We start from the raw sequence: 20034 nt of genomic DNA on the forward strand, positions 1-20034 counted from the left end.
TCCAATTATAATCTTAACCATAACTATCTAAAATAGTCATGAAAATAACATGACCAGATCATTTTGTAGTACAGTATATACTGTACATGATGATTCACCGCAATGTAGGACATAATTATATTCTGCTACAACGATCAGTTTTATTTCCTGCTTTGCTATGCGAGTTCTAAAATCTTAATGTCCGATGTAGAGTCAAATGTATCAGGTTTGTTATTGTTTTATTTGTTGCTTGGTCGAAACCCTTTCATTCTTAAAGCAGTTGTTTAGTCCAATTACTAGTCTAATGTGAAAGAAACAATTATCATAATGTTGACACTCTGAACATCTACCAAAACAAATTGTATATATTTACAGGTGACGGACTCCACATCAGTACTATCACTAAAAACAGTCAAAGATTCTGGGAAAACTGACACTCCACATGCATTTAAAAGTGGTGACCATTTGCCTTCTGTGTCAAATGTACGTAAATATATTGATGCTGGATCTGTTGTTAAGTGCACAATTAACACCATTGACATAGGGAAAACAGCGTCAAATACAGCCAATGATGACAGCAGCAAGTCAAGAGGAGCCACCTCATTTGCTGATCAATTCAAAAATTTTGCTTCGTCATTTAAAGCAAATAAATTTCAGCAAGAAGCTTCAAATACTAAACCAATAAAAAGATTATTGAAACCATTTATGCAACTAGAAGAACCAGCTGAAAAACTGATGAGACCCAGTCAAGAACAAACCCTTAAGCAGACACCAACATGTTTGTCAGACACTCTAAACAGGTTTCCTGCATTATATGGCTCTGCAAGTAAAGTACTCAGTTCATCTTCACTTTTAACCAAGACAGATTCTACTAATATAACCCACTCTAAATCACCACCTAAAAATACGCTTGCGTCTGGACTGACAATTCCATTGCATCGTATTGCTGTTGGTGATATGACAACATTCAGATCTAGTGATCAAGTTAAAATAACCAGTCAAGGCACATCTGGAATCCATGCAAGAATTCTGCCTATTATGTCCGATGAAGAGAAACAAAAGCTAAGAGATTCTCTCTCAAAAATGGAATAGGAATTCCTTTATTTGTAAAGTGGACAATAATACCAGGAACTATTATTTATTTTCTGCAAATAATGTAGTTAATAGGATTATTTAATAGAATTAAAAGGAATAAGAATTTAGTTATAAAAGTACATTCTTTTAGTTTCTATTTTTAACCAATCTTAGATATACATTAGAAATATTAATGAAAGCTCATCGTATTTATGATAATCCCTTGTTGGATTATGTGGACATTTAATACCCATACAAGGTTACTTTATCTTACTAAATTTTGTTTAAATACTATTAATAAATTATGCATACAATTGGATAATTAAACCTAATTACCCCTTCCTGGGCACAAACACACTATGATGGATGTTGACCATGCCTATATTTAACCCTAGAAAAAAAAAAGGATATCACAACAATGAAAAAACATGTCATATTTGATCACAGATTAGATACTTTATTAGATAAATATGCAAAATATAAAAAGAACAGGGTAGAAAGTTTTATCCTTTTAGATAAATAAACTACAGTTGATCATGTTGGTTCCTCTTCGTCTGAATCAAATTCAACATCTTCATTTTTAACCCATTTCCCTCCTCTGTCTCTTTTCCATCCAGAGCTAAAAAAGAATAAATATTTTGTATTGTTTATATACTTTTAATTAGAATGTTGCATTGATAATTACGTACAACAAAATTACAATGTAAGTAAACTAGGGTTCTCTTAAATACCCAGCACTACTAATTATAACCAAGCCCTACAAGTACAAAGTGTAAATTGCATTTTCATCAATAAAATTATACTTTTAGATCGATTTTGTCAACATTCATATTGCCGTCATGTCAACGCAAACATACTACTGTATTATTACTATGCATTATTGACGCATTGTACACTCGATCGATTATTTAATATTTTTTCAGTAAGCCAAAATAGCTATCGTATTTTGTATAATTTACACTTGATACTGGTAGGGCTTGGTTATTCTTGGTAGGGTTTGGTATTTAGGAGTAAAGAACAAAGGCTGGATTAAAAAAAAATCATAAAACCTTGTAAGCTGCAATATTCGTTTAATTTCTTTCTTCTTATTTGTTATATCAGTTTTAAATTGTTCATGCATTTCCAATTGATTATTCTGCATCTTTGCTTGTTGTGAACTTTGTTCCTTTCCTTTTGACATGTGTACAATATTAAAAGCTGAATTTGCATCTTTAGAGTTTGTAGAGACTGGTATTTGTGGAGTAACCTCAATTTTAATTTGCTGATTGTCCTGTTTGTTGCCCTGTGTTTTTGGAACTGGTCCATACACATGTGTATTTAAGTGATTGTTCTGTTTGTTGCCCTGTGTTTTTGGAACTGGTCCATACACATGTGTATTTAAGTGATTGTTCTGTTTGTTGCCCTGTGTTTTTGGAACTGGTCCATACACATGTGTATTTAAGTGATTGTTCTGTTTGTTGCCCTGTGTTTTTGGAACTGGTCCATACACATGTGTATTTAAGTGATTGTCCTGTTTGTTGCCCTGTGTTATTGGAACTGGTTCATACACATGTGTATCATGAACTGATAAAGCTTTACGTTTTGATTTTGAAATGTAAGGCACGAGTTTTGTTAGTGGTTGCAATTCAGTGGTAGTATTATTTGTTGTAACATGGCACTTCCATCTTGCTTTGTCAATTTCAATTTGAGTTGACATGTTAGAAGTACATTGTTCTGTGGTGGCTGGTTCTTTCACCAGCTTACTATGAGTTGATGTAAAGAATATGCCATTGTGTGATTTATGCTGCCCATCATCACTGCTGAAATGAACAATTATAAAAAAAATCACAATTTAGCAGCAGAAAAATGAAATTCAGTGCATTTAATGATTACAAAAAATAACTTGATGAGTTAAGTTATCCACACAACAAATGCCATGTACACGTCATATGATTAAAAGATTATGCCATTAATTATGACCTGAAGAAAATATTTATTGTTAGTACTGAATTCTGTCTATTTTGTATCATAGTATATACAGTATACATACTACATACAGTTTAGCATCCTGAGGAGCTATGATAAATTTAAAATAGGCATATTTTTCATAAATTTGCATTAAATTAGCCAATTTTTAAGTGCATGTTTTTTAAAGTTCAACGTGCATGTACATCATTATTTTGAAAATAAAATTATAAATTAATTATGAATAAAATTTATCACAGAAGGTATACGAAACAAAAGGTAAATGCAAATTAGAGAATTAGTAGACTTTTAAGCAACTCAACAGAAAGGAACTAGTTTCCCTTTAGAGCACTCATATAGACTTTTAAGCAACTCAACAGAAAGCAACTAGTTTCCCTTTAGAGCACTCGTGTAGACTTTTAAGCAACTCAACAGAAAGCAACTAGTTGCCCTTTAGAGCACTCATGTAGACTTTTAAGCAACTCAACAGAAAGGAACTAGTTTCCCTTTAGAGCATGCATGTAGACTTTTATGCAACTCAACAGAAAGGAACTAGTTGCCCTTTAGAGCACTCATGTAGACTTTTAGGCAACTCAGCAGAAAGGAACTAGTTTCCCTTTAGAGCATGCATGTAGACTTTTAGGCAACTCAACAGAAAGGAACTAGTTTCCCTTTAAAGCACTCATGTAGACTTTAAGCAACTCAACAGAAAGGAACTAGTTGCCCTTTAGAGCACTCATGTAGACTTTTAGGCAACTCAGCAGAAAGGAACTAGTTTCCCTTTAGAGCATGCATGTAGACTTTTAGGCAACTCAACAGAAAGGAACTAGTTTCCCTTTAAAGCACTCATGTAGACTTTAAGCAACTCAACAGAAAGGAACTAGTTGCCCTTTAGAGCACTCATGTAGACTTTAAGGCAACTCAACAGAAAGGAACTAGTTTCCCTTTAGAGCACTCATGTAGACTTTAAGACAACTCAACAGAAAGGAACTAGTTGCCCTTTAGAGCACTCGTGTAGACTTTAAGGCAACTCAACAGAAAGGAACTAGTTTCCCTTTAGAGCACTCATGCCAGCTTTTCAGCAACTCAACAGAACTCAATTGAGCTTTATTGTAAGTTTTGGTCAAATTTTAACAACATAGTTGAGTTGAATTCCATGTTGTCGTAAGCCCATTACTGTTTCAGCCTGATCAGCAGATATGTTTACACTTACATGGTTGATTTGTCTGGGTCTTTTGGTCTGCCCCATTTCACACAGCTATTATATGGCTGTGCCTTCAACAGTAAATTCCTTGTCTTTTCATTTGTTTTGGTTATCAGTGGTGAAGGTTCCTCCTAAACATTGTAAAGGTAAGCTGCATTATGTTATGGTAAATTGTTTTATATTATGGTTGAAACATTTAAAAACACGAGTTACGCAGGACAACCCACTTCTATTTTAAATTGAATATCAAAGGTGATCAAAAAGGTGACGCTTATGTTGACGGGGTAGTTAAAACAGTGCATCCTAGGTTATTTTTGCCTATGCATTGACCTTGTTATCATTATGTTGCGAGCCATAATATAATATATAAACATGTGGAGGTGTCCCTACTAGTCGCTGAAAAACTTTATTTCAGAAAATTAATAATACAATACAAATAATAGGCAAAAACAACATGAAGAATGCGGCATCATTAACTAAACATGGATGGCCTACTTCGAATGAGAAGTGGATAAATTAAAAAGTTTACTTTAGTGCATACCTGCTCATTACTATTTCTCTCTTCCTTTTTTAAGTAATTTTCATGATGTTTTTTTTCCACTAAATGCATGTAGTCGCGCTTCTTTTTGTAATGTGCTTCTAAACCTGATGTTAAATATATAGATAGATTAAATTACATCAATTAGACAAAAGTAGCAAATACACAAATAATATAATTGTGAATAAACAATACACTACACAGTATAGAATTTTATATACAGACTTTAACAAAAGGCCTAGTCTCCCATAACAAAATAAATTAGTAGATTTAAGTAACTAGACGTCACGTTGTCTAGTTTTTTTTCTCTTTTGTGCAGAATCACCACTTCTTCAATTCACATTAATATCATCTTTCATGTCATCACCATAAAATCATCATATTATTTTCATTTTCACATTTTTTAAAATTGTTAATGTCATTACAATTTGATCAACTTCATCAGTAACATTTCTAAATTTTGTAAATTCACTTTATATCCCATATTACCTAAATTTAATTGCTGAATTGATTTTCTTTCTGTTTTTTCCAGAATTCGTTTTTACAGATTGGAGAAAACCTGGTATTTTCTCTGAAAAGTTACAATTCTTCCATTTGTTTTGACCTTCACTATCAATCGAAGGTGGGAATTGCATCACAGAAGAAAAACGAAAATATCAATCAGCGAACTTTAGTCGAGTTCGAACTTCGACTTCAAAAAGTACTAGTTTCAGCTATTCAAATTTGATTCATAAAAGAAGTAGTTGAAATTTGCAGTTTGACTAATAATAAAGTTGGGATTTTGGTCAAGTTTCACATATGTCTGGATAATAAGGGATTTTAATTTGCCAATGATAAGAGAGTATTTGAGGAGCAGACGAAATTTTGCATATTAATAGATCTTTTTTCGCACCAGGACTATATACATGAAAACAAATTTTAATTGTTTATTATTGGAACAAGATCAGTATTATTTTAAAAGTGAAGTACTTTTGATTAACAAACAAAAATGTGCGTAGGAACCATAGCGGTAACAGTAACTTTCATATTGTCTAGGCCTCCAACATATATGATCACGACGAACCACATACTTCATAGCGTGACCAGAAAGCGGTAGGCCCCCTAAACATTCCATCGCATGCTGAATTTCCGCATCTCCCATTGTCGCTATGACGTGACGTAGTTCAAGTCGGACTTGCGCAAAGAAAATAATGTGATTTGTATACGGTTGTAAATAAACATGATTTGCATAATATCATATACCAATGTATATAAGCTATATAAAAATAGATATTTCATTTTTCAATATCTGGGCAATATAGCAAATTCAATAACTTTTACATTTTTTATAAATCTCGTTTAGAAACCATTTAGTCGACGATTTAGCCTGCCCCCTCGAGGACTAACAAAATCGATTAAAATCCATCTCGATTTAGTCGAGGTTGGCCTGATTTAGTCGCCGATTTATAAGTTCGGTTTATGAATTAAAATGACATCATTTTTAAAGTTTTAGCTCGAACTAAGACTAAAGTCAGGTTTAAGAATACGGGCGTAAGTAAGTAAGTAGACTTACATTTCTGATGCTTTTTTCCCCGACGATGAATTGTAAGCATGTCAAGAGTATCAAAAACAGGTCTATAGTGACACACAGTGCAGGCGTACCTAAAGAAAACAATAGTACTGTAATTGGTCTATAATGACACACAGTGCAGGCGTACCTAAAGAGAACAATAGTACTGTAATTGGTCTATAATGACACACAGTGCAGGCGTACCTAAAGAGAACAATAGTACTGTACTTGTTGCTGTAGCCATGAGCCACTGAAATTCTGTAGCCTACTTATTTCTTAGTTTTAATATGTAAGCTTTCCATTTTGGTGGGTTATTTTTCAAAGCCATGATGTTGCAGAAAAGGGGTGGGGGAAGAGGGAAGGTTTAAACTTAATTAGTGAAAAGATGCATTACCGGTACCGTATATATTTTGAGAATATTTGCCTTCAATTTCGTACTGTATACATATGATATGTGGTATGATATGATGAAGATATAATTTGTTGTTACTACAACTACAACAAGGGCACAATAACATATTGAGGAATGATGTCACTGCAAAATTGAGTTCTAATCTCAGGCATTAAATGTATAATTTGTTGCATGTTTTGAAAAAGGCAAAGTAAATCAAAACAACCACCTTCCATTGCTCATTAGAAAGGCTTCGTCATCTGGAATGTGATGGGCAAACAGCTCTGCTACTCTTCGTTTCTGGATTTAAAAAAATTAAATCATTGAACATTGTAGAGTTACATGTTGTATTTACTACCACAACAAAGATCAGATATAGTCGGATTACTGTATGTAGTTATTTATATCACATTAACAGTGCTCACAATATAATGTTGTATGCGCTATTAAAGACAGAGCTTTATGGGCCGTGTATTGACCTTTTTTATTTACTTTCATTTCAATTTACAAGCCTAACATGTACACTGCGCAGGGTAGGTAATTAAATGTAGACTACATTTAATTTTAACCTGGATCAGTATTTTTCACTTTTTATAATTTTTTATAACCCTGGCAGAGGTCCCAACTCTCTGATTGCTTTTGTTAAAAAAGTTAAATGATGATGGTGGTTTGTGGTGAGGCTCCCACTTGAGGGCATAGTTCATGGACTATACCATTTGTGGAGAGGGGTGTTCAATGAAAATTTCTACTTTTCGAGGTATATCTCGCTCTTCGAGGAGAAAGGCTATTGTCGGTTTATTCAGGTAAGCTAGGCACGAAATAGACTGTGCAATTCAAATTGATGCAAGAAAATCCCTATTTATATGTACTGTAAAGTAATTAATATATTTTTGTAAAGGTTATATGCAGAGGTCTCAAGTTCCACAAAATTTGCGGGTTTTTCCAATTTTCAATGCAGATCCCCGACTTCCCGAAAATTGGTTATTTCCTCCAAAAATCTGGACGAATTAGGCCTAGGCTTCACAATTAACACTCCTGGCACTGTTCATAATGACGCCCAGTATTTAAACAAAAGCATTTCTTAGGCCTTTGTTCACGAATTAACAGCCATCTATCAACTGCCAAGCCAAGCACATGTGACATTTATTGTTTGTTGCATTGATAATACAGTATTCTTCATATTTAGATTGTTTTAACATAATGGGCCTTTGATAATAGAAATGGGTTTAATATTTATTTTAGTACACTTGTGCCTCTGATTTAAAAGAGATACAATAAAAGTTCAGTTCAGTTCACATACGGAATAATGGAATGTGTGCGAATATAAATGTGTTGTTTGGTGATAAGAAAAGAAAGGTTGTTTTTTTTTTTCATAATTTATTTAATCAATGTACTATATGGTTTTGAAATATTATTTAAGCTTAATTAAATATTTTCCACTAAGTTTGCTCGGACTGTACTACTATAAGTTTAATGACCATGTACGCTTTCTAATGCAATTTGGATTTTGGGGATGTAAATTGTTGGATACTGTATTCGTTCACACATATATTTAATTTAATATTTCTTTATATTAAGGCTGTGATAACCTTTGTTTTGCAGTCAACAATTTCATGTTAAAAAGATTATAAGAAAAAAGAAAAAAAAAAGAAAAACACAAATGATAACGATCTGCTGTTGTTAATACTAATTGTTCTCATATTAAATGCACTTTGGGCGTGCCATAGATAGGGGCCTACTCTCGTTTGGTTTCAGTTTTTGTTGCTAAATTCATCGTTTTCAACATAAATTCGGACGATTTTTGCCATAAAAGTTGATTTTTCATAATTAATAAACAATTATCTACTCTCGTTTGGTAGGTATTTGCAACATTTTGAGTCCGCTAGTACTACAGTAGTTAGGCCTCTAGTCTATAACTCTAGGCCTATACCTCTAGGGCCTAGACCGTGCCCATATAGGCGGCGGCGAGGAGGCCTGTCACGTCTGTAGGACTGCAGCCTAGCTGGCTAGCCTAGTAAATGAACAATTACAATAAAATAGTAGACCTAACCTAGTCAAGGCCTAGTATTTTTCGGATACCTTAAGAACATTTAGCTGACTATAATCATCACCATCACGTTTAAATGACATTTTTACCTCGGATGAAACATGACCCGTTTACGACGTTGGATGGATGATTGTGACGACAGACGATCGTTGGCTAAAGTAGACGATCGATCGGGCTTATTCATTCAAAGACGATCGGCACAACTGTGTTAAATGCGCATTATTGACCGAATCAATTTTCAACTCGACATTGCGTACGAGCACGTCAAAAGAGTGACAGGCTACGCACGACGTGTAAGTTAAGTTATTAAAATGGTGAAAATATGCTAAATTTTAAAATTAATATAGATCGTCAGAATGCTCGGGAACACCTATTTTGCATTTCATTGTCAAAGTGTATGTACCGGTATAATATGTATGATTTATTATGAAATTAAGAGAACAAAAGTTGATTAAGTCATCATTAATTGTGCATAGGCCTATTCAATAAAAAAAAATTAATTTCGACAATCAAACGAACTATGACATTTTCTTGGGCCGAAATAACAAACTTAAATTAACTTTATTCTTTAAAATGTTCATATATTAAAGTTAGTAAAAGTATATACTTTGACAGTGCGTCATTTTTTTAAATCTTTAAAGATGTCATCATAGTAAAAAATTATAATTCATTGCGGTATGCAATAATCTACTGTATCTGCACCAAAGTGGTTACCGTACTGCATAACACGGAGGAATCTTTCTTCAACTTTTAGTCAGTTGTGTATGGCTCGCTGGTCTGAGCTCGTATCTATCAGCACTCACGGTACCGAGATCGAGTCTCACCTTGGGAAAGGAAATAAGATTTTTTTTTTATCCGTACTATCTTAGTGTATATATTATATACATGATCTATAATGAAATTTAGATAAAAAGTAACTTGAACTGAACTTTTATTGTATCTCTTTTAAATCAGAGGCACAGTCTCAATGAGATGTGCAACAAGTTTACAGTGAATAATACACACACACTTATATATACAACACAAATTAGACATAAGAACAAATTACAAAAAATATTAAGTAAATTGAGAAAGATTAAAAACTAAGAAAATGTATAAGTTAAGTTTTAGAAGGAATTGTATTATATATATATCATTTCGTGTGTTCCATGCCATGTGGTCAGAAATATTTTACAATGTTTGTCGAAAATATTACTTGCTAATTCGTATTCATCATGGGTCAATTGAGTTGGTGTAATTTTAAATTCATTATGGATTACAAGGTCATCGAAGAATAAGTGGTATGTAAGATCTAGTAGTAAACAATTCCCAGAACATGGATAGATTATTGTTGTTTAGTTCATCTTTAAGGTTCATGAGTAGGCCTATTGGTTGTCTTACGTACTCAAGTCCTTTGCATTCAAATACGAAATGATATTTCCTTTTCATTACAAATTACACAATAAACATATACCTACATTTTGAGGTGACCATGCTTCTTTTCTACCTTCAAGTGATAGTGAATTGGAGCCAATTTTAAATTTTAGGTTTGAAGCATGGTAATTACACTTTATTACCTAATAAGTATTTTTCTAGTTTTGGTTCATTTTTATACCTTATATAATTGCTTATAGTCAGGTGGCTTAGCGACTAAAACGTTACACGGTGGACAAAAACACCAAATTTGGCATGAGGCTTCTTTTAGACGTACTAATTGATTTTTGCCTAGGAGCCACCCGATCAGCTTCCGATTTTCCAAAATGGCGGCCAAAATCCAAAATGGCTGCCAGTAAATTGGTATATCATATATCTCTGGCTGTAAACGTTACAAATAGACAAATAATGTACTGAATCAAGAATTTCTGAGGTCAGTAAAACCGATTCAGGAAATATTATTTAAAGTGAGTTCCAAAATGGCGCCCAAAAATAAAAATGGTAGCCATTGAAATTGAAATACATATAATCGTATAGGCCTACAAAGTCACAAATAGTCCATTCCTAATGTAATTTAGTCTGCAAATCAGAAGGAAAGTGCAAGCATTGCATTTATGAATTGTTTAACCATGCTAGTTATAAAAACCCATATTATCAAATTTCTAAAGTTTTTCCTTGACCTTTGACCTCAATTTGAATATTTTAATCCAATTGAAAACAAAATAACCATATCTCCGCAACGCTTACATTAAATTAAATAATTTTAGTGTCAAATTCTTTGGAAGATGCATATTAATATTCATCCTAATGGAAACATTTGTCAAAAAATGGCCGGAAGTATAATTTTTGGTATTTTTGGCCTTTGACCTACATGTCATATAACTTGGTAACTAAAAGTTGGACAAACTTTAAATAGGTCTCAAATTAATCAGAAGATGGATGTTTCTATTCAATCTAATACAAACTTTTCCAAGAAAATGACCCAGATTCTTGTTATTGACTTTTGACCTGTACTGGTAATACACATTTCTATATCTCAAAAACTAGTGGTCGTAAAAGTTTTTTTATGAGAAATTGTTAGAAAAATATATATTTATATGTTTTATAATAAAACAGTTTCTATACAAAAATGTAAAAGAATCCTAATTATGATAACTAAATTTGTAATTTCTTAATATCCAATAGTATTTGTTATGTATTAAAATGCGTTATATTTGCTGATTTTAGGCACTTAACGTAAATTTATCTGAACTATGGATATTTAATGTAAAAAAATTTTTTTTAATAAAAGAAAATGTAATTATCTATCAAATAAGACCATTTAAAAAATATTCTGACAAAAACTTAGTTAGTTACAGGTAAAAAAGTGTACTTTCACTTATGTGAACAGCGCCCTAAATCTTTATTTTCCCAAAACTAACACATTTTATGTGGTTTCAGAAACTGAACTGGTTATAACTATTTTTTATGGATTTTTTTTAACAATTACTTGTAATTTACATACCACCTCTACCATTTACTACAGTTACTTCATTTACATTTACTTCTGCCGTCCACAGATACTGTATGTGATTTCCTAGTTTACTGGCAGCCATTTTGGATTTTTCCCACCATCTTTGCTACGAGTGACCTATATTATGTACCATGTCTAAAATATGTTTCAATGACCATGATTAGGCCTACTCCATGTTTTCCAACTTCGTTTGATACCTATATGCGATTTCTGCAACCAGAATGATATTCCAGTTTAGGCTACTGGCAGCCATGTTGGATTTTGGACACTATCTTAACAACGAATGACCCATGTCATGCAACATGTCTAAAATATGTTTCAATGACCATGAATACTTATGTTTTGATAGTTCATTTGCCTATATGCGACTTCTGCAACAAATGAAATGTGATTTTCCAATTTATTGGCGGCCATTTTGGATTTTGGCCGCCATCTTGAAAAATAAATTACGACCAGAGTGGCTCCTAGGCAAAAATCAATTGGTAGGTCCCAACGAAGCTCCATGCAAAATTTGGCGCTTTTGTCCACTGTGTAACGATTTCCTCATTTTTTGTTGTTAAGCCACCTGACTATTAGTGATGGTTTATTCTTAGCATTCTCGGGCCATTTCATCTTATCTCTTATATAGTGTTTTTTTCTTTGAAACCTTTAAGCCAATTATTAGCATATTGTAAGTTAAAATGTTTTTGTATATCACTGTTGGTCAAAATAGATTTTATATTTTGTAGCCAATTCCAATTTAAGGTGTTTTCAAGTGCAAAGAGCGCTCTTAGCAGAACTTTTGGTAAACGACCTTCGTCCATATTTTTCAATCTTTTGAAGTAAGATATTCCTCTATCTGATAGTATGGACTCAATCGATGGCCATCCAAGTTCACCATAAAGGGCTTCCTTTGCAACATACCTTGGTGCGTTTAAAAGATATTTAGCCATTATTTTGATATTGCATATTTTTTGGATAGATTTTTTGCTTTCACAACACCAAATACTGAATGCATAGGTTATACTTGGTATTCCAATGCCTTTCCAAAGTATATTACCATACATAATTCTATTGAAATCATTTTGTTCATTTATTATTGATTTTATATATGCAATAATTCTGTTTCCTTTTTTAATCGTTTCATCTATATGGCATGTATATTTTAAATGTCGTGATATGTGCATGCCTAGGTATTTATACGTGTTGGCTTCGTCTATAAATTTATTAGCGATTGGCCATTTTCTATGTTTGTTAATGCGTTGGATGGTTACGATTACAAATGATTTTTAAAAATTAAATACCATTTTAAATTTTGTTGCAAAATCGTTTGCTGCTTTCAATAAAGATTCTAGATCACTTTCACTATCTCCAATTAGGATTATATCGTCGGCCCAGAATAGGTTACCAATCTTTTTATCAAATATATTAATGCCTAAATCTCTGTCCTTAATAATTTTGTTAAGTTCATTTATGTATATATTAAATAGAATAGGAGAGAGTGGACAGCCTTGTTTGACACCTTCATCAATGTTGTCAGTTTTGTATTCACCAAAGAAGACTTTTCCTTTTATATTTTTATACAGATTTGTAATAATATTTAGAATTTTTCCATTTAATACCTATGTTTTTACATGCGTAAAACAACCCATCTCGCCAAACAGTGTCAAACGCTTTGCTGAAGTCAAATGCAAGTAATGTTATTTTCCCTTCCGCTTGGCGACAAGCAATTATACTTTTTAATATAAAAATATGGTCTTCACGCCTTTTATCTTTCCTAAACCCACCCTGAACTTCCGATAACAAATTATGTTCTTCAATGAAGTTTGAAACTACTTGAGAAATAAGTTTATTTTTTAGATACAGTAGAGCTTAAGGTTATGCCTCTGTAATTACTTAACTCTTTGCGATCACCCTTTTTATGTGTATTGGTATAATCTTACCAATGTTCCATTCCTCGGGTATAGTTTCAAGTGTAGATAATTTCTTAAATAACTTATATAATTCTTCTACAATTTCTGAACCTCCATTTTTCAATAGCTCATTGGTTATTGAGTCATCACCAGGACTCATTATTTTTACATTTTGATATAGCATATTCGATATCTTCATGAGAGAAAATAAATTCTTCTGGTGAGTTATCACCAATGGGATATTGTAATAGAGGTTCATGATAAAGATTATGGTTAGTACTTAATTTATGTTAATTAATTAATACTACTAAAGTACGTTTTTAATGAGTCTTTAATACAATTCTATCAGTAGTAACATTTTTTGTTGTACCTGGAATAAATATAAAATTAGGCGTGACTACAGGTGTTTTATCTTTCAGCTCGGACCAAAAGTCTCTGCATTGAGACCCCCTTTATTCATAATTTCGGAACATCTATATACTTTCTTTTGTAATATTTTTTGTTTTGTTAGTGATTTGCATTGTTTTCTTATTTCTTGGTACTCATCCCATAGAGAATCGCATCTTTTGTTTAAATGTATTAGTATTTTTGTTTTTTGGTAGATTCTTTGGGATCTACAAGCATCTTTCCTTTTTTTGATACAACTGTCAATTTCTTCATCATACCATACGATTTTTATTATTTTATTTCTTTATTATTATATAACTAATGTGGTTTAATATATTATACACAGAGGGATCTTTGATCGGATTGTGATACCGGCTATTGTATTTGCGTTAGCAAGATCCTATCATATAATATTATAAATAATTAAAGATTCTGACAAAATCAATCAATCAATATATCTTTTAAAAATCAATTATCTTTATTTAAATCAATGCATAACCTATAATTCGTCATAGTGACGATTTAAATCTTACTTAAACTTACTTATAATTCCTACCTGTACTCCTGAGCTTTATATCATATTAATTTATTTTTTTTGTCATGCAATTCTTCCAACAATATATAATACGTACTTTTTATATATTAAATTATTTTTGATATTTTCAATCAATAAGTGGCCTACATCCTTGACAGCACAAATGTGTGGTATAGTGTGCGATTGTAACTATGATACAAGATGCGTGATGCTGTTAGCCATCTTGGTACCAGTTTGGTTACCAATGATGTTGACACCAGTCTACCACGATGAGGTAGCATCTCCGACTTCAGACTGGGATGTTTTTGTTTTGTTTTTTTGTTTTCTTTGTTTTTTTGTTTTTTTTTCCTTATCGAGTTAAAACTTATATTAACTTAAATAAGTTAAGATTATTGAACAAATTACTTTATTTACTATACAATAATATAGGCCTAAAACCTATTATATACGAAGTAAATAAGGGAAAATATATTACAATAAATTATTATTTTTTGTTTTTTTTTTAAATTATTTTTTACGATAAATAAACTTACGATAACATTTTTTAAATTAAAATTTATTATTAAAATATAAACTCGTAATTTAAAAAAAAAAATCTTAATAACTCCTTTTTAGTCGCGTGGACGCGACTCTGTAGTTCACTATGTCGGTCGGTCGGTCTGTCGGTCTGTCGGTCCGGTATCACTATGCGTTTTAGCACGCGACTTATGGCTGTTGGCCTTGTTTTGTATTGCTTACTAACTAAAAACTTACATTAACTTAATCACCGGAATATTACTGAAACAAATTACTTATTAAAATTTTTAATCATTATTATCAATAATCTATTTTTAATTTATTATTGGTATTATTAATATCCTCCTTTTAAAATCATTATAATGTTACAATAGCAATATTATTTTTATTTCACATTACTTATCTTACTTTGTTTTTCTTAAGTACAAGTGCTGCAGTAATCTACATTTTTAAAACGTTATTTTAGTACTTAGATATTGCACATCTTAGACTAATCAATTTAGTTTAACTTTTCTTTAATCAATTTAATCGTCTTAACATTCCTATAACTATATTCTAGATCTAATCCCTTAAATTGTTTTGTCTTAACGTAAATGGTTACTTAAATTATGTTTTAAATTATCTTAATTTGTTTAAGAACTATCGTCATTATTCTCAAAATAGAATGAGTCTTGTAATTCAAGTTTCTCAAGAATTGCGTTAATTATCAAGTAAGCTATTGCTGATGGCTTTACTGTTGTAAGAGATATTTTATTTGTAATCAAATATTTGACAGATTCGTGTCTCACTCTTTCTATTCTACGTTTGTTGTTGTTGGTTGTAGCTTTACTGATAGCAATATCGCAATAAATGTGAACAAAATCAAGACAAGTGACACTATTGATATTAAAGTTTAATATCTGTAATATTTTATATTCTATTTGGGCAATTTTTTTAGGATTAAAGAAGCCAAGATTCCGGAGGCGGTCACAAGCATAAGGGATGATGTGTTTAGATTGGTATCGTTCAGCACATTTCAATGCAAGGCAAAATGATGCAATTGCCAATTCCTCCAGATCTCCAAGTTTAATTGCGGTGTTATCACAGATTAGTACATTTTCTATAATTGTTAGGCTACGATGAACTATATCATAATCGATTATGTATTCATAACGTATGAGTTCAGATCGAATATTACATAAAAATTCTACCATATGATCTTTGACTGATTGTGATTCAAAATGTGCCCATGGATTTTCAGATATTTTTTCACGATTAATTAATGAATTAAAATATTCTTTATTATATTCAAGTTCAAAATTTTCATTTGAAATGTCGTTAGAATTGTTATCACCACTACCTGAGAAATGAAACAAAACATCACCATTTCCTACTACTACAACAGTGCTACTATTACTACTACTAGACATTTCTCCTATGCTGCTACTAATGCAACTGATGTTGCTACTGCCACTGCTGTTGCTATTAATACTACTAGTACTGTTACCACTACTACTGCTACTACTGCTATCGGGCATAGTGCTGCTGCTACTACTACTACTAATACTATTATCAGCTTCACTGTTAATACTAATAATGATGTCACTATCACTACTCCTATCACTACTTATTATGATAGGCATATCATTTGTATTTGGAGACAACATTTGATCTTCACTAGGCCAACTACTACTATCACTATCACTGCTGCTACTAATAATGATGTCACTATCACTACTCCTATCACTACTTATTATGATAGGCATATCATTTGTATTTGGAGACAACATTTGATCTTCACTAGGCCAACTACTACTATCACTATCACTGCTGCTACTAATAATGATGTCACTATCACTACTCCTATCACTACTTATTATGATAGGCATATCATTTGTATTTGGAGACAACATTTGATCTTCACTAGGCCAACTACTACTATCACTATCACTGCTGCTATTAATAATAATGTCACTATCACTACTCCTATCACTACTTATTATGATAGGCATATCATTTGTATTTGGAGACAACATTTGGTCGTCACTAGTAGGCCTATTTAATTCATGATTAAAATGACAATAATTGATATCAGCTGATTTGTTTTCCGTTTTTATAAGTGTATCTAATTCATGTAACTTACAAATTGGGTTAACATTAGCGTTTCTTCTGACATAAGGACACCCCCTGTTTCTAGGCCTAGCCCTTCTATTCCTCACCTGGAGGAACCTAGCATACTTAGCGGCTGGATACTCATTTGATCTCACCGCATTCTGGGCTTCTTCTAAAGAAGTATTGTATCTTCTTTTAAATATCAACTTTGCCATAGCAGATGATGTATGTATAGCAAACGTAATAGGAAATAGATGTATAGTATTTCCAAACTGAATTGCACTGTAAAAGCTTTTTTATTTCGTTTTAATGAAGAACAATTTGAAATCACTGTTAATCGATTGAAAGAATTTTTCATTCTGACTTAAATTTGGAATAGTCGTTAGTTATTTTCGAATATTTGATGACGTAACAATGGTTGCGCTGTTCTATTGTAAGCGCGGTGAGCGCACTAACTAGCCAATTGAATACCACTATGTAATACTCTAGCTCTTGGAAACTATATCTCTTAAATGCGCGCACTACACATCGTCATCTCTCTCTGGCGTTCTTACTGGACAAACCAACATTTTTCTTTAAATGAACCAATAGTTCAACATTGGCTCATGTTGATATATTATTAGGTTATATGCATTATCGAGCAAATAACCTTATTGATTATGTCAGGATCTTTGTTTAATTTATTCTTTCTTTTTTATTGTCCGTCAATTATCTTGATATCAGTTTCATCTAGCTAGCTAAGTCAATTTTTCAGAGTATATTCCTTATACACATGATTATGTCTTATAACTTTATGTCTTTATTATTATATAACAAAATGTGGTTTATGATATTATACACAGAGGGATCTTTGATTGGATTGTGATACCGGCTATTGTATTTTTTAGCAAGATCCTATCATATACCGGTAATATTATAAATAATTAAAGATTCTGACAAAATCAATCAATAAATTATCTTTTAAAAATCAATTATCTTTATTTAAATCAATGCATATGACCTATAATTCGTCATAGTGACGAATTAAATCTATTTTTTTAAATTTACTAAAATATTTTAATCTAGAAAATGAACTCACTTTGTCAATGAAAATGCCGTCTTAATATCTCTTATTTTGGATGTTTACGGTCCACCATCTTTTTTTCCAAAACCATTGACTCTGAAGTGTAACCTTATCACTTTCACTCTCTCTCTTCTCTCTCTTAAAAAAATGAAATTAAAAATGAATTTTGTATAAAAAAATCAAACATAAATCAGTTAAAAATAAAAATACAAAACTTAAAAATAGTATGTTACATTGAACATACACTCATCGCGTTCTAATGGCCTTCAAACATAAATCATCAAATTAAACATAAAACTCAAGAAACTGTGGCTGATTAGCTTAAAATCAAAATATCAAACTTAATCACTTAAAACTTTAAAGAAACAAATGTGTGTGTCCCGTTGACACAAACTTATCCACAATATATCGTTATCATCACAACTTTATCGATTTAAGCATTTATATTTACAGGTAATTACGATTTCAATCGGTCGGCAAATTCGACTTTTGTACTCAATGTCAAAAAAATTACAATCAAAAGTACTAAGAAAATCTCCTGTTATTGTATATCAATTAATTAATGCTTGAGATTAACGACTCAAAGGTTAAACAAAATATTTGTTACAAAATGATTGTCGTTCTTTTTAATATCTCAATATGTCGATCATCAAAATTCAAAGTTAATCTTTATCAAAAAACTCGTTACAAAATCAATACTTAATCATAATTTTAATTCTCTTTTAACTGAAATCACATTATTATTAAACAAATCTCATCAAATACGTAGACTATGCTATCATTTAGCAAATGTCGTAATTAAAAAAAATTTCTTGCAAAAAATTTAATCAGTAACTTGTTGCATTATACAAACGTTTTATGAATCGTTTTGGCGATCCACTTATCGGTATCTGTTTATCATTAATAATCTCTTTAATCAATTTATCTGTATCGTTATATCTGTCAATATTCCACCAAAATTTGCGATCATTAGATTCGTGTTTTGTTTTATCAGTTTGGCTGAAGTCGGTTTAGAATACGAAACTAAAACTTGGAAATGTCCTGCTTTAAATCTACCTCGGTTTAATGTCATATTTGAATCATTAGATGCTGTCATAATTAGATTAGTTTGTTCCTTAATTTGTTCTTCTTTCATTTGGAATGGGGCTGCTAATCCCATGTTATTCTCTACACAGTCAATGTAAGGTTGCAAGTTAAGGGGTTCTACTTTAGTTGGATGTGTAAAGGTATCGGATTGCAATTGGGCGGGTGTCCTATCATGTTCGTCTACAAATTCAACATTGATTTCGTCATTTACTACATTAATGGTGTTTTGGATTTTCTCGTTATTATCATCAGTGGGTTCATTCAACAATTGTTTAAGTTTTTGTAGATGTGTAAAATGTTTGCGTTCTTTAGGCGTTCTCATAAAACAGGGTTTCAGTCTGTTATAATTGAATACGTCGCGAAGTATTTCTCCTTTAATCGTTGCTAGGATGTAGTGTGTTCTGTCCAGTACTTCATTACTAATGGTCCGACCCATTCTGCGGCGATTTTCTTTGAATTTGCCGTTAGTGATGATGATGTTGGCTTGTATAAATATACGAGTTGTCCTACTGAGTAAATTGGACTTTTTTCTAAGCGTTGGGAAATCTTTGAGTTTTGGACGTTTTGTTGTGTTCGCTGTAATTGTAGCATTGTCTGTGAAATGTTTTGAAATTTCTTCTTGAGATGTTCAAAGTATTCTTCATAGGAATGAGACAATCCTGAAATAGGGTTAAATGCTAATGAGGTCAAACTTGGAGGTTGGTGGCCAAAAACTAATTCGTAAGTGCACATTTTTTAAAGTAATATCTTTTTTCAATTTACAGACTTAGGCTAGATGCCTAGAAAAATAAACTTACTTTGTCAAAGAGTTG

General features: G+C 31.8%; 2 protein-coding genes across 6 annotated transcripts in view; one reads left to right on the forward strand and one right to left on the reverse strand.

Moving 5' to 3' along the window:
* The window catches only part of LOC140055435 (uncharacterized), a 34947-nt gene extending 33357 nt beyond the window's left edge, over positions 1–1590 (forward strand). The window contains exon 33 of the mRNA XM_072100772.1: positions 355–1590. Coding sequence (XP_071956873.1) covers positions 355–1071 — 717 coding nt within the window. The 3' untranslated portion in view covers positions 1072–1590. The remainder of the gene's footprint in view (positions 1–354) is intronic.
* Positions 1400–8875, reverse strand: LOC140055770 (uncharacterized). 5 transcript variants are annotated; one of them, XM_072101175.1, is made up of 7 exons: positions 8759–8875; positions 6909–6979; positions 6292–6380; positions 4743–4846; positions 4211–4332; positions 2103–2849; positions 1400–1672 (listed from the first exon to the last, which is right to left on the reverse strand). In XM_072101175.1, exons 1-7 carry the CDS (start codon positions 8807–8809, stop codon positions 1588–1590), a joined length of 1269 nt encoding a protein of 422 aa, XP_071957276.1. In that variant the 5' UTR covers positions 8810–8875; the 3' UTR covers positions 1400–1587. The 5 variants fall into 5 exon arrangements, with proteins under 5 accessions (XP_071957276.1, XP_071957275.1, XP_071957277.1 ...); XM_072101174.1 differs by having other exon boundaries at positions 1403–1672; positions 2103–2852; XM_072101176.1 differs by having other exon boundaries at positions 1404–1672; positions 2103–2852; positions 8816–8870.
* Between the last annotated feature and the right edge of the window lie 11159 nt (positions 8876–20034).

This window comes from Antedon mediterranea, chromosome 7, assembly GCF_964355755.1.
Source record: "Antedon mediterranea chromosome 7, ecAntMedi1.1, whole genome shotgun sequence".
Taxonomy (NCBI): Eukaryota; Metazoa; Echinodermata; class Crinoidea; order Comatulida; family Antedonidae; genus Antedon; species Antedon mediterranea.